The sequence below is a fragment of the Odocoileus virginianus genome, chromosome 9, assembly GCF_023699985.2.
Source record: "Odocoileus virginianus isolate 20LAN1187 ecotype Illinois chromosome 9, Ovbor_1.2, whole genome shotgun sequence".
NCBI classification, from domain to species: domain Eukaryota; kingdom Metazoa; phylum Chordata; class Mammalia; order Artiodactyla; family Cervidae; genus Odocoileus; species Odocoileus virginianus.
This window is the reverse complement of record NC_069682.1, coordinates 65,426,147-65,441,534: the sequence shown is the minus strand read 5'-3', so window position 1 is coordinate 65,441,534 and position 15,388 is coordinate 65,426,147. Positions and strand designations below refer to the sequence as shown.

At 44.2% G+C, this 15,388-nt stretch overlaps 1 protein-coding gene across 5 annotated transcripts in view; it reads left to right on the top strand.

Moving 5' to 3' along the window:
- The window catches only part of CHD6 (chromodomain helicase DNA binding protein 6), a 193,912-nt gene that overhangs the window by 159,879 nt on the left and 18,645 nt on the right, over positions 1-15,388 (top strand). For all 5 annotated transcript variants that reach the window (XM_070472634.1, XM_070472635.1, XM_020869725.2 and 2 more), the window contains 5 exons: positions 854-983; positions 2,600-2,660; positions 11,825-11,885; positions 12,575-12,791; positions 14,468-14,676. In XM_070472634.1, coding sequence (XP_070328735.1) covers positions 854-983; positions 2,600-2,660; positions 11,825-11,885; positions 12,575-12,791; positions 14,468-14,676 — 678 coding nt within the window. The remainder of the gene's footprint in view (positions 1-853; positions 984-2,599; positions 2,661-11,824; positions 11,886-12,574; positions 12,792-14,467; positions 14,677-15,388) is intronic.

Genomic DNA, 15,388 nt, shown 5'->3' with positions numbered 1-15,388 from the left:
TTTTTTACTCTGGGGATATACAGTGAGAACTTGTTCCAAAGCCCTGGTCAGTGGGTTAGGATTTTATACTGAGTCTGTGAACACAGAGGCAACGAGTCCTTTTTAATCCAGTCAACAATCCCAGTGATCCTGTTTATGTTTCATCCTTTGCATCATCACTTTGCTCAGTTTCCTTTTCTAACACATGGGATAAATTTGGACAGAAGAAAATTATAGCCCATTCAGGGCTTCCCAGATGGTGTTAGTGGTAAAGAACCTGCCTGCCAATGCAGGTTAGACATAAGAAGCGAGGGTTTGATCTCTGGGTTGAGAAGATCTCCTGGAGGAGGGCATGGCAACCCATTCCAGTATTCTTCCCAGAATCCTGTGGACAGCAAAGCCTGGCGGACTGCAGTCCATGGGGTTGCACAGTCAGACATGACTGAAGTGACTTAACAAGCATGCATGCAGGCAGGAGATGACAAGATAACAGGGTGTCCAGAGTTGGGGGTGGGGGGGGATGCAGTGAGGGGAAGAAATTGTGAAACCAGCTTGCCTAATCCTCTTGCTGTCCAAAAGAAACAAGGGGGAATGGAATCTGTATTTTATGTGTCTTCAAGGACACACGGTACAGCTCGGCTTTCATTTTTTCGGTCAAGCATTACACAAAGGAGTCCATTTAAGCTCAAGGATCTTCCCCCAACAGGGAGTCTTACAGGATCTGGTTATTCTTAAGGAAGTATTTTTGGTTGGCTTGTTTTGCTTTTTTACTTAACAAGGGAAACAAAATGCCTGTCTAGGGCTCAAGGCAGATTTAATGAGTTCTGACATGACCCCTGTCATGACCTTGTCGTTTCTCACCACCCCCGATCAGGTTACGAGAGGTACAACGCCATGCGAGCCGACCCAGCACTTTGCTTCTTGGAGAAGGTGGGCATGCCAGATGAGAAGTCGCTTTCTGCAGAGCAGGGTGTCACGGACGGGGCCTCAGACGTCCCTGAAAGGTGAGAAGCTGCACAGAGCAAGCACACTGTGACTTGTCGCACCACGAATCTCTGACCACAGGCGCCCAGCACTCTCCTAGTCTTCCTCACAGCCTGGCATCTCCCTTTAGCCTGAACCACCTTCCAGAATTGCTTCAGTTACATGCTACAACACCTCGGGCCTTTCTCTTGAATTCTGAACACTTTGATCCAAATACCCATTTCCATACTTCCTGGGTTCCCCAAGCTGCCCACCATCCTGCCCTGTTCCTTAACCAGCCTTGTCTGGTCAGAGGATTCTTGAGGAGTTCAGCCCTCTCTTAACCTCTCGTACTTGGCAGAAAGTTAAGAAGAGGCACAGCAAGTTCAGGCTTCCTGACCTTGAAATGCCTGAGATGAAATACTGGCGTTTTCTAAGGATTGCACAGTCCATGAATAGCCACTGCTTGACGGCCATGGCATTCAGGTCCTGTCCATAGGTTGTGTGTAAAAAAGTATGGAGACGTCCCCTTTGTCTGAGTTTTATTTACTTTTGGCATAAGCCCAAATGTATGAATTCATAGGAGAACTAAATAAACAGCCAAAGCTCTGGTTTTCATATGTGTGTGTATGTGTGTGGCTATTTGAAAGACATAGCGTAGAATCTCTTGTTTTGCACTTGGTGAGCTTTTGGCCTGATCTTCTCCCCCAAAGTTGTATTTTCTAGGGTCACAGGCAAGGTTGGACTCAAGGGTACACAATGCCAGCCCCCCTAACTATCTGCTAAGGCTGAGAAAAGGATGAAATGCATTTTTCCATCCACACTTAGCCCCTGACAAACACTCTAGCTAGCTATCATGACATTCTCTGCCCTCAAAGATAATAAGGATGCATCCAGAGAAATGTTAACAAATGCCCAGAGGACCAGTGGTATTAATGTTGGGTTCACGGGCTTGGGAGAAACACCACCTGGGGGAGGTACCTGAATGTGGCTGAAAGCTGGTTTGTCTGTGGGGAAGCTGTTTTCTCCTCTGGTCCAGGCGACGAAGGTAAGAAAGAGGCCCCTCCTGCCTCCGGGACCTGAGTGACGAAGAGCAGAATATTTGAGACAGGAATCCTTCAAAGTTGATTTTTTCAGGGATCATGGAAAACAAATAGGCATTGGCAGTAAGCATTGGATTTAGAGGTGAGCTGCCAGTGGTCCATCAGGCAGTGTCCTTCCCTGGAAGTGACCGCTGCCAAACATGAGCAATTCTGCATGGAGATTTGCTCTACCACGGGAGCTGGGGTCGGCCCATGAGGACTCTTGGTTTATACGGCTGTCAGTGTCTAGAATCTGTTCTTTTATCAAAGCCACGTATTCAGCTAATTCTTGATAGGCAGTAATTAGCTTTTTAAAGATAGCGTCATTGTTGAAGAGCAGGCCTCTGAACTTTCCTGAGTAGATCATGAGGCTCCTGCTGAAGTCTCACTTGAGTGGAGGTCATTGCTCGTTGAAGTTGTAACACTGGAGAAATCAAGATTCTGAGGCCTGTGGAGAAAGGAGTCTCTTTGGTCAGTGATTTAAGGGGGTTTTGTGCCAGCATCCTGGTTTCAGAATAGCTCCTAGGTGGTGTGTGATGTTTACTCTTTTTATTTAATTTTTTTTTTTTTTTAAGAGGCAACACGGATAAAGAAGACAATACAGAAGACAAAGTAGATGGCCTCCAGAAACAAGCGGTGAGTCAGATGTGAGAAATCTCTATATATTGGGATTGGTATATTGGTCTTTGATTGCATTGCTGCAGTTGCATGGCATTTTCCCCAACATATTTTTGTAAAAATTGTCAACTCGCAAACTGCTTTGCAGTCTTACTCTAATTAAACTTTTGGTTTTGAGATAACTATAGATTTTAGATGGAATCAGAAGATGCAATGCAGGGTGATCCCATGTACCTTCTATCCAGTTTCCCACCATGGGGATAATCTTTTCCAGCATCAGGGTCTTTTCCAGTGAGTCAGCTCTTTGCATAAGGTAGCCAAAGTACTAGAGCTTCAGCTTCAATGTCAATCCTTCCAGTGAATTTCCCTCTCTGCATTACTTTAGCTATGCTCTATTTACTATAAATGGTAAAATTTCTTGCTTCCATTTTCATTCAGAACAATGTATTTAAAAAATTTTTCCCCTGAGACTTTTCCTTGGGCCCATAGATGATTGATCAGATGTGTATTATTTAATTTCTAAGCATTTGGAGATTTTCCTAATCTTTCTGTTTATTTCTAGTTTGACTGCAACTGTAATTATGGATTTATGTCTTTCTCCTTTCAGTCTTCTGTCAGTTTTTGTCTCATGTGTTTTGCAGCTCTGTTGTCTGGTGCATGCACATTTAGGATATGTCTTTTTGGTGGGTTGACTCTGCTGTCAATATAGAATGCCCCTCCTTGTCTGATTTTTTTTTTTTTTGGTTCTGAAGTATACTTTATCTAATATTAAGATAGCTACTGCTGGTTTCCTTTGACTAATGTTTGCACGATTGTCACTTTTTCCATTGTTTAACTTTTAACCTGCTTATTTGAAATGAGTTTCCTGTAGACAGTGTTTAGTCAGGTTATATATTTTAAGGCACCCTGTTTTATAGTTGATACAGCCAGCTATTTACATGCAATGTTATTATTGATGCATTAAGGCTTAAGTCTGACATTTTATTGTTTTCTCTGTGTTTTGATTCTCTAGTTTCTTTTTCCTTCTTTCCTCTGGTTTACTGGAAATTTTTTTCTGATCCTTTTTTGACTTATCTATTTTTAAGCTTCTTAGTGGTTATTTTAGATATTTTACTACATGTACATAATGTATCAGAGTTCACTGGTATCATTTTACCAGTTCAGGTGAAGTATAGAATCCTTACTGGAGTTTATCCTTACTTGTAGTTTTTTCCCTTTATAATGGTCTTAAATATTTCTCCTACTTACACTGAGAATAATGATAATGTAATTTTTGCTGCAACTATGAAATATAATTGAGAAAATTCAAAAGGATAAGGAACATCTACTGTTTTTACCCATACATTTACTTACTGTGTTCTTTCTTCTTCCTGATGTTCCAAGATTTCTTTTTTCTGTTGGGAGAAATTCCTTGAGCCATTCTTTTAGGATAGATCTGCTGGTGATGATTCTCTTAGTTTTCTTTCATCTGGGGATATCTTGATATCCTCTTCATTCCTGAAGGATATTTTCACTGCATATAGGATTCTGGGTAGACACATTTTTTTCTTTCAGCTCTTGAAAATGTTGTGCCACCTCCTTCTGACTTCCATGGTTTCTGATGAGAAATCTTCTGTTACTTGAGTTGTTTTTCAATTAGTTAAGGTCTCTTTTCTCTTTTGCTGCTTTCAAGGCTTTTCTCCTTATTTTTAGTTCTCAGAAGTTTAACTCTGAATTTTTTATATGTGGATTCTTTGAGTTTATCCTGTTGGTGTGTTTTCAGCTTCTCAATTCTGTGGATTTCCAAATCCATGTCCTTTGCCAAATTTGGGGAGTTTTCGACCATTATTTCTTGGAACCCTTTCTCCTTCCTTCCAGAACTCTGATGACATGCATGTCAAGTCTCTTGTTACAGTCCCACTGGTCCCGGAGGCCCTGTTTTAACTGTCTTTAATCTGTTCCTCTCCGGTGGTCACACTGGGTACTTTATATTTTTCCCTCTTTGAGTTTGCTGATTCTTTCCTCTTTTTCCTCCCTTCTGCGGTTGAGCATATCCATTGTGTTTTTGTTCAGTTTGGTTTCATCATTGTATTTTTCAAATCTAAAATTTCCCTTTGGTTCTTCTTTGGAGCTTTGTTTCTTTGCTGAGATCTTCTGGAGTGTGTTCAGAATTCCTCATTGATGACTGCTTTAGATTTTTATGTCAGGTAATACTTAAGATCTCTGTCATTTCAGCATTAGCATCTGTTGGCTGGCTGTCTTTATTCAGTTTGAGATCTTCCTGGTTCTTGGTATGATAAGTGATTTTTGACTGAAACCTGGACATTTGGGGTATTAGAGACTTGGGCTCTTATTTGAAACTTCTGTCGTGACTGACTGCCTCTGACACCTCTATCGCAGAGGATGTGGGGGAGGTGGGGGTAGTGCACAGCGTGTATCACCTTTTTTTTTTTTTTTTTTTTTTAATTTTTATTAGTTGGAGGCTAATTACTTTACATCATTACAGTAGTTTTTGTCATACATTGAAATGAATTAGCCATGGATTTACATGTATTCCCCATCCCAGTCCCCCCTCCCACCTACCTCTCCACCCGTTTGACTACCTGGCTGTCGTAGAGGTTAATGTTCCTAATCAGCCCCCAAAGATACCTGGGGGCAGGATGGAAGTTCAGCTCTCCATGTGGTCTTTGCTGATACCATGGGTGGTTGGGGACCTCATTGCCAGCTGTCAGGGATGAAAATCCAAGCTCCCTACTTGACTTTTTGACACCACCCAGCAGGGGAACTGGGTGCCCTGGTGCAACCTGGCAAAGGCAGAAGTCTAGAGTCCCCACCAGCCTTTGCTGGTGTGGATGTGGTAAGCCACTGTCTGCTCTTGTGTTGTTGGGCTGGAGTGTAGCACGTCGCGTCTTAACACTGTGTCCATTCCTAGCCTGCCTTTTTCCTTGTCCTGGGCTGGAGAAAGCAGGCTTTTTTTGTCTGCACTCTTTTGTCATTTCCAGGTAGGTACCTTCTTTACCTCCAAATCTAAGGCATATAAGGCAAAAAAGAAAACCCAAGGAACTCAACACTGTGTCATTCCACAGGTCCCAAAGACTCTAGTTGGTCTACCTTCTCTTCACCTTTCAGCGTTTTCTTAAGTGTGTTTTATATATAGTGTCCGGCAGCTTTAGTTGTACTTATAGTGAGCAATAGGGAAATAATGCATCTTCCCAGAAGGAGAAATCTGTATTGCACATTAGAAATGAGCTTCTAGGACTTGACATAAGCAGACCGAAACTTTATTAGAGCCCTAGCACTATTCAACCACATTTTCTCTGGCTTTGAGTGGAGAAAATAAATCTGTTAGGATTTTGTGGATTCTGGATACCAGAGGTTACTATAGCATTGTCCTCAACTGACTCTTATCCGCATAATCTTTCCTCTTCTCCTGATCAGCAACCAAAAAGTGTCGGTTCTCTTCTTTTGGTTCTAGTTGGAAGCATGGTATCTACTTTGGTTTCCATCAGTTCTGATTCCTATAACAGTAACAAAGACATCACTTTCCCAAAGTAGAAAAAAAAAATTATTTTTTGAAGATATGTTTCCATATCTCAAGATTTAAGAAGCAGTGAATTGAAGCATATCACCCTCAAGCTTCAGACTGTGGACCTGGCAGAAGGAAGCTGGCTTTGATCTTGACTTAAAATCTGAGCTCTGCCATTCAGTTCCCTACCTTATACTGTTATTTCTTTTGTCTGGAACGTCGGATGTGTTTTCCCATGGTGGTATTTAGTCACTGCGTCATGTCCTCCTCTTCTGAGACCCCGTAGATTTGTCCATGGGATTGTTCAGGCAAGAATAGGGAGTGGGTTGCCATTTCCTCCTCCAGGAGATCTTCCTCACCGAGGGATTGAACTCATGTCTCCTGCAAGTCTCCTGCATTTTAGGTGGTAACTCAAGTATCAAAGAGATGGAAATAGTATCTTAAATTTTTCTGAATAGTACTCTCTCCAAAGAACTATTCCCACTTTTATCTGTTGATCTTCACCTCAGCCATGTGAAATAAGAGCTTCAGGTGTTAACTGCCCTCATTTGAAAGTTGAGGAGATTCACCCCCCAGGAACGTAAAGGACTTTACCAGATTCTCACAGATAGAAGAGTTCAGACTAGATACTGCATTAGACAGATTAGACAGTAGAATTCAGACTAGATGTTATGGCTTTTTTTTTTTCCTGATCAAGTTTCTTTTCAAGGTCAGAAGAGTTGTTGTTGTTGCTCAGTCATGTCCGACTCACTGTGACTCCATGGACTGCAGCACTCCAGGTTTCCCTGTTTTTCAGTCTCCCCAAACCTGGTCAGACTCATGTGTATTGATTCAGTGATGCCATCCAACCATCTCATTTTCTGTCACCCCCTTCTCCTCCTGCCCTCAGTCTTTCCCAGCATCAGGGTCTTTTCCAGTGAGTCAGCACTTCACATCCGCTGGCCAAAGTACTGGAGCATCAGCTTCAGCATCAGTCCTTCCAGTGAATATTCAGGGTTGATTTTTATTCTAGCTGCAGGTATGCACCCCTTCTCCCAGCAACAGCCAGTGTGAAGAAGCAGACCAGCTGCATGCCAGGCCCCGCTCTGAAGGCCACTCATAGTAAAGTTCATGTGCCTGACTCCTGGGTCTTGTCCTCACTCTGCAGTGCTTCCTACAGCAGGTGCTCTCTGTAAAGGAGGGTGATGGTATGTGCCAAGTGACCTGGGAAAAAACTTCTGCAGGGAAACTTAATGCCTAACATGGTCAGATCCTACTGTAAGAAAACTTCAGTGAGGAGCTGAACAAGAACTCTGTTCTTAGGAGTTGAGAGCTTGAGGGGGTCTCTGAACTCAAATAGTGATGTTTGACTGTAGCTGGAGTACTTCCAGGCTTACCAAGCACGTTTCCCTTTCAGTTGGGTGTTACTCTTATCCCCATTCTAGACGGGGGGAAGATCAAATAGTTTTAATGAGCTGCAAGAAAAGTCATACTAGCCAAGAGCAATGTCTCTCCGCTCACGTCTTTTTCTAAATCCTGCAGTCTTTCCGTTGTAAAATCCTTGAATTTTCTGTTAATGACATTTGATGTGTGTCTAGTTTATACATGAAATTTATGAAGGTCGTAGGATGCTTGATTTTTCCACAAATGAAAACTGCTGTGGGATCTTTTTAACTGCCTTTCTGCATCGTGTAACCTCTACACAGAGAGCTCCTATGTTCTCCTCATAAACTCTTGTGTCCTTCAATCTGAAGCTCAAAAGTTACCTCTCAGGTGTCTTCCTCCTGCCTGATTTGGGTCTGGCAGGGTTGGTGACTCTTGCTGATTTTCGCACTGTGTTTCGGAACACTTATCACATTGCATGTTGTTTTTGCTTAGTCGCTAAGTCGTGTCCAACTCTGCGATCCCGGACCATAGCCCACCAGGGTCCTGTGTCCATAGGATTTCCCAGGCAAGAATACTAGAGTGGGTTGCCACATGCGTCTCCAGGGGATCTTCCTGACCCAGTGATCGAACCCGTGTCTCCTGCATTGACAGCCAGATTCTTTATTGCTGTGCTACCAGGGAAGAAGCCCTATCACGCTGCATGGCCAGTATTTATTAATATCTCTCGTAACTGCCAGAACGTGAGCTCTAGAGGGATAAGGACTCTATCTTTTTGCACTGTTGAATGCCTGAACCGAGCACAGTTCCTGACAAACAAATGTGGGAAGGCCACTTGTGGCCTCTGCATTGGCCCTTGGGTTTTGTGAGTGCCTAGAGGAAGTTCCCTGGGCCTGCAGGTCTGGGCTGCCACCACCCCCACCCACACCCCTACCCAGGCCAAAGGTGGGAGGCAGCGAGGCCTGGAGGAGCAGCCACAAGCACGGGGATCCACTGTTCTCAAATCTGGAAACAGCCCTGCACCCATGCGGAGCTAAGATACTGGTAGAGAGTGACAGTGCATTTGATTCAGCCAGGTGTGTCTCCACCCGCCCGAGACCATACTTGTCAGTGGTTAGAGCTCCTCATCCCGGTTCAGGCCTTCCAGGTTTGAATTCCATCTTCACCACTTATAATAACTATTTATAGTATTCGATAAGATTATCAACCTCCTCTTCTGCAACTTCTGTCTAAAAAGGGTCATTTAGTCATTTTGAATGAATGAAAAACACATATGAAGTACTCAGTATGATATCTTACCCACTTATTTACCTGGGTCTCCATAGACTTTAGTTGTTATTGCTGTTGTTTTCCACTGTGTCATGAAGCCATCCTTAGAGGACACATTTTAGTTGAACGAAAGACATACTGGATGGTCCCCCAGCAGTTGGGTCCATGTGTGGGTTGCTCCTCAGTCCCAGCTGCCATGTGTCAGGCATTTGCCTTGTGCCAGCATGTAGTTAAACAGTTCACATCATCACTTACCTGTGCCCCACAATCACCCTGTAAAGTGCTACCATCTCTATTTTGCAAATGAAATGAGCTTGACCACAATCGCCCTATAAAGTACTATTGCCTCCATTTTGCAAACAAAGAAATAAGCTTGAGCAAGCTCCAAACAGCTTGCCCAAGGTCAGAGAGCAGTAGACAATCAGACTCCAAACACAGGTGGGCTCAGGATGGAGAGACTGCAGGGTGGAACCAGTCCACTGCCTGTGCGTGGATGGTCTTACGGGGACCCTGTACTTTGAAGTGATGGATTCACACTTCTTCCAAGATGAGTATTTCTTTCAGGTTGATTCACAGAGGCAGAAACCAGGAAATGTTCAGCCACAGACTTCAGAGGCAGGACTTCCCGTGTGCTTCCCGCAATCCCGGTAATAAACTGGTGATGTTGAAGATTATGGCATCTTTTTCACTTTGGCTGCTGCTCATCCAAATCTACTCCTTTCTGTCATTGCCAGAGAGGGGACCTACCATCAGGAGAGAGCAGGAGACAGAGAGGCACTTACCGATCCCAGAAGCTTTCCTGACTTGAGAGGGTTTGCCTGAGGCCAACAGAAAGCATTAGGGAGACTGGAAAGGAAGCCTGCGTGTCAAGTGTGTCTGCCACCTGCTGCGTGGAGCTACCCCTGTGGATTCAGGGTGTGGTGGTGTGCTCACACCAGCCACCTACGTGGCATAAGGAACCCCCCGACTAGAACCCAGCTAGAACATTTCTCAGTCTAGAAGTGTCTATAATTATAGCTTTCAGCATTCAAAGGGTCTTCATAGATACTGTGAGGATACTCAAAAATGTTCTCAGTGGCAGGAAAGGATGTAAGGCATGGCTGGTTGGGTTTTGCTTATAACTCCCTAAACAGTGGTAAAGGCTGTGATGGTACATTTAAGTGACACTTCAGAATGCAGTCGATGAGCCTGAGGCTTCCTCCCTTCACTGATGTCGTATGGCCAAAGGAGAGAGATTAAACTAGTGTTCCCCAGCTCTAAATATGTTTCACTCTTTGAGTCACATTTTCAGCCGAGACTTTTTTTGGACAGCTCAGTGGTTGTAGTGTAGGCCCTTCGCAGACTCCTGTGCTCAAAATCCAGCTCTGCCCTTTGGTAGCCATGTGACCTTGGCAACTTACAGAACTTCCTAGAACTTGTTTTCTGCATCTGTAAAATGAGGATACTAATTCTTTCTTTCTACCTGGGGAGGCAGTTCTGATGACTAAAGGAGAGAAGCCATGTAAAGGGTTTTGCACAGTGACATGTAGTTCTCGGTAACGTCAGCAGTTATCACTATGCCAGCACAAAAATGAACCCTTGCTCCTCTGCCTTCTCAAGGTTTTATCTTTCAGGTCCTTCCACGGTATTAAGGGCCCAGGAGAGAGGTTTGGATTTTAAGTATCATCAGTCGTCAGTATCTGTCCATCCCTCCTGACCCGAGGTTACGGCTCTCCTGGGCTGTGGGTCCCAGTTTTCTGTAAAGGACCAGACAGTAAATATCTTAGGCCTGGGGGCCAGAAGAGTCTTCCATCACATCTCCTCCTTTGCCTCTTTCTTCTCCTCCTCCTCCCCTCTCCCTTCCTCCTCCTCCAATGTAAACCCCATTCTTAACTCGAGGGCCACACAAAAACCATCAACAGGCTGTGGATTGCTAAACCTTCTGATCTGGCCCTGTGCTCACTCATGGCGGCAGTCATGAATCCTGGGCTGACTCTCACCTATCGGTCAGGTCTTAAGATGCTCGTCAGAAGCACTGTACGTTAGGTGGGAAAAAATAGGTGAACTATGTGAAGGAGATTAAGCAGCACCAACTTTCGTTTATAAAATAATAAGTCGTGGGGGTGTGAATGGGGGAACCTACCACATGGCGAACGTAGTCAGGAATATTGGAATAACTTTGTGTGGTGACAGATAACACCCACAGTGGGGATCATTTCATAACATAAGGAGATATCAAATCACTATGTTGTACACCTGAAACTAATATAATACTATTATGTTAAGTCCACTTTACTTCATTAAAAAAAATAAAAAAATTTTTATGTTAAAAACGGAGTCTAGTTGAAGACTAGCACTCGCTCTTTGCCCTTCCCCAAACCCCCACATGCCTAGTGTGTGAGGAGCCTTTGAAGTTCATTTCCTGAGACCAAGCAAGCCTTTGGAGAGGAATCCATTAGAACCAGCTTGACATATACTCTGACTTGGATAAGCTCCGTGCCTGTGATATCACTTCAGCTTCTGAGCTTCAGATTGCTATTTTAATTTTAAATTCCTGGAGTTTTGCACCATCAGGTCTCCCGTCTGGAGCAGTCGTGTTTTAGGAAAATAGTGTCGATTGCTGTAAAGTACATGCAGCATAATGAACATGAGTGTGACACTTTCCCATAGCAAAAACCCAACGATGCAGGCACATATTTTATGAAATGACAGTATTAGATTGCAAGCGACGACGGTAAAGCAAATATTTAAGTTCACAATTAAAATAGTGTGTGTAAAATGTAGTTGCCAGGGGGAGCATGCCAGTTCATCATTCTTCAAGCTCATTCTCTCTACAGGCAGAATCATTCCACAGAATTCCAGGGGGAAAACAATGCTTATTTTAAATAAACTGCTTTGTGGTTCTTGGAAGACTGTGCATAAGTTAAGCTTTATTCATCAGGGACCGTCTTGATCTTTGAGATGTTCTTGGGTAGGAGATGTTGCCTGTGCATCTTTACTTCTTCTGTACAGGGACTGGGTGTCTGAACTGCAGTTTTGCAGATGACTCAACTTCATTTATCCCTAGGAGAGTTCCAGTGACGGAGGTGATGGCCTTTTTGCTGAAAAGAAGGATGATACCCGGGCAGGTGAGACTGTGTCCTTCTGAAGGCAAAGAGAAATAAGATCTCCATTTGTAGTTATCCTGGAGTTCATGCGTAATTTTTTTTTAAATGCTGTTTTTTTTAAGGAGGTTGTTTTTAAAAGCCAATAAAGTTGACCTTCACCAAACTCTGCTGGAGTCGCACATGGAGCTTTAATGTGACTCCGGCCAGCTTCCTCTGCCTGGCAGTGAAATGAAAGTCAGGATGGATTCTGAGGATGAAAAGAAATCATGATTTCATTGATTTTCTTTTTTTCTCTCTTTTGAGAAAAGTTAGAAGTATTTTGGTTTGTCCTTTCAATTATTTTTCTGAATCCAGACTTTATGCAGGCTTTGGTCCTTAGAAAGCCCAGCCACACAAAAACCCATAGTTCTAAATAGAGAAGGCCTCCCATATCTTAGAGCAAGACCCTCGAGTCCATTCTGCCCCCACAAACTTGTATCTGAGAGAGAACAGAGCCCACCACACCCAAAGCTGTTTCTGAAGTACCATTGCAGCCTTTCCAGCTGTGCCTTGCTCCCAAGCTGTTAGGTATCAGCTACTTCCACTAAGTTACAGAGTCCACTTTAGTTTTCTTTAAACGAAGGGAAACAACAACCACCACCAAAAAGCCCAGTCTCCATAGTCTTCTTAATTCTGTCTATAAATACTAATATCCTCACTGATGTTTGAAGCCCAGGATGGCTCCGACCCAGACAAATCGCCCTGGCCGGTCTCATCCGCACTCACTGCTCGTCTCCGACGCTTGGTCACCATTTACCAGCGCTGTAACCGCAAGGAGCTCTGCCGGCCTGAAGTCCTGGGACTAGGAAACCAGGGCTATTGGGTCCAGGAAGAGATGTTCCGGAGGTCCTCAGAGATGGAGCTCATCAACAAGGAAGCCCAAAAGAGGTAAAAGAGGGCATGCTGAGCTGCCCCCTGGGTCAGGGTGACCAGAGAAACACTGATGGCTGGAGGGCAGGTGTGTCTGATGTTCTCGTGTGGAGTCAAGCTGTCTCTAGAGGCCGTTAAATCCAACCTCAGTGGTAGTGTCGTGCTGGCCCAGGAGTCCAGTGAGATCTAGGACATCCTCTCTTCGCAATTCCCAGACTTGCGTGAACAGGACCCCAGTCTCTGGGGATGTGGTTTAAACACATGCATCAGGTCATACTCTTTTAGCAGCAAAATGAATAGCACACACTGAAGTGGCCTTGCCGTAGCCAGCAGTCCTTATCAAGCCTTTGAGAGCAGTGACTACCATAAGATGCCAGCCCTGAGGAAAGGAAGGAGGTACTTGCCCATCTAAGAATTAAGCTAAAAACGGCAGCCGAAGGTCAGCACAGACTGGGGCTGGGGCCACGAGAACGGGTCAGTGAAGCTCATGTTCTTTGAGTCAGTTCAGTCCAGTTGTTCAGTCTTGGAGTCAGTTCAGTCCAGTTGCTCAGTCGTGTCTGACTCTTTGCAACCCCATGGACTGCAGCACACCAGGCTTCCCTGTCCATCCTACTCCCAGAGCTTACTCTAACTCATGTCCATCGCGTCAGTGATGCCATCCAACCATCTCATCCTCTGTTGTCCCTTTCTTCTCCTGCCTTCAATCTTTCCCAACATCAGGGTCTTTTCTAATGAGTTGGCTCTTCGCATCATGTGAACAACATATTGGAGTTTCAGCTTCAGCATAAGTCCTTCCAATGAATATTCAGGACTGATTTCCTTTAGGATCAAGTTTCTATATATCAATCCTTTTACTGTAATGTCCACTGAATTGAAATACCACATAGTGAGTTCAATTACTTCTCTATATTCCTGGCTTTATGAAATTTGGTAATTCAAGGAGAAAAGTTCTCTCATTTGGCTCCAAAGAGAGAACCAGAGCCCCCTCCCCCCTTATTCTCACTCCTCCACTGACCCCTCACCCCACTCCTAGCTGAGTCCCTGCGGAGGTAGCAAGTACCATGTACAAGAGCTGGTAGAGACTGTTGTGGGAAATAATAATCCATTTCCTTTAAGTCATTATTTTAGTCCTGCAGGGTATAAAATCTAGAGAACCTTTGTGTCCTAGGAAAGATCACCCATCTACTTACATTAAGACCAGGAAGAAAGCCCGTGTGAGATGAAAGTCAGGGAGGTGTGTGACCAGGGGAGGAGACCCCGGCCTCTCTCCACACCAGCTTCTCCATCTATAAAATGAAGGAAGTGAATTTAATGGTCCAAAAGATCCCTCCAGGATTCTATGATTCTCTGTTGTCATGGGCAGAATATTTAAGGCTACAGAGTATTTTTATATTAAAATCTTTATCTCCCACAAGAGGAAATGAACTGGGTAATTTCTGAAACTGATAAGTCCAAAGATAGCAAGCATGCACACATAATTTGCAGGTGGTGGTAGGCTAATGAGCTGTTATTGTTATAAGTGACTCCTCCCAACTTAAATAAAAATAAACAATAAAATAGATATGCTCTGCCTGCTCTGTGAACCTCACAGACTCTCCAACTAGGCACTCAGCAAGTAGTTGTTTTAAGCTTTTTTCAACAAAAAAAAGCCACAAGGGAAAACTGCCCCCTCTCCTTTCTGATTCTGTCTCTAGGTGGACGAGGAGGGAGCAAGCTGACTTCTACAGAACAGTGTCTTCCTTTGGTGTCATTTACGATCAAGAGAAGAAAACCTTTGACTGGACGCAGTTTCGCGTCATTTCCCGTCTGGACAAGAAGTCGGACGAGAGCCTGGAGCACTATTTCTATAGCTTCGTGTCCATGTGCCGCAGCGTCTGTCGTCTGCCGGCCTGGAAGGACGGTGGTGAGGATGCTCTGTTACTCTCTCTCCAGGGGGACAGAGAGGGTAAAAGCTTATTTTCAAGGTACAGAGTTGCTTTAGTTTTAGCTATAGACAGACTGCATGGAGAATTCAGATAAAAACAAGTGGGTTTTCCCAAACCCACACACTGCTAATTGAGCCCACCCTCATAAAATAAAATCTCTCTCCCAAAATGATGTAACTCCACCAAAAATTGAAATTCAGATTAAAATGCCACAGAACTGTTTTCTTTTTTTAGCCTCATAGAGATTTATCCTGCTGTGAGCTCTGCACTTCACTTAGACTAAATCTTAAATGTTTTCTCGTGTGTTGACTTGTAGCCACGGAAAATATGGGCCTGTCACTTAAACTTCCTGTGCTCCAGTACAGGCCCCGTCTGAGAAATTTCTTCCTAGTGGGAATTTGCGCCAGCTTTCCCCCTGGCCTCGCTTCAGTCTCAATGTAATGGATTCACTCACTCTGGACCATAGTACTACATTCTAGAAAAAGCGGAAGCAAACATTGAGCCTACTCAGCATGGGTTCTGGGCTGATGGACGGCAGCATGTTCCGGCACCCCACCTTTTGCCCCCCTGGCGGCACAGTTGGGCAGTTTTCAGTAAAACCAGGGAGCTATGTAGACTGGATCTCAGAGTCACGTGACAAGACCTAGACTGGCATTCTGGTTCAGACACCTTGAGCAAGTCGGGTTGTCT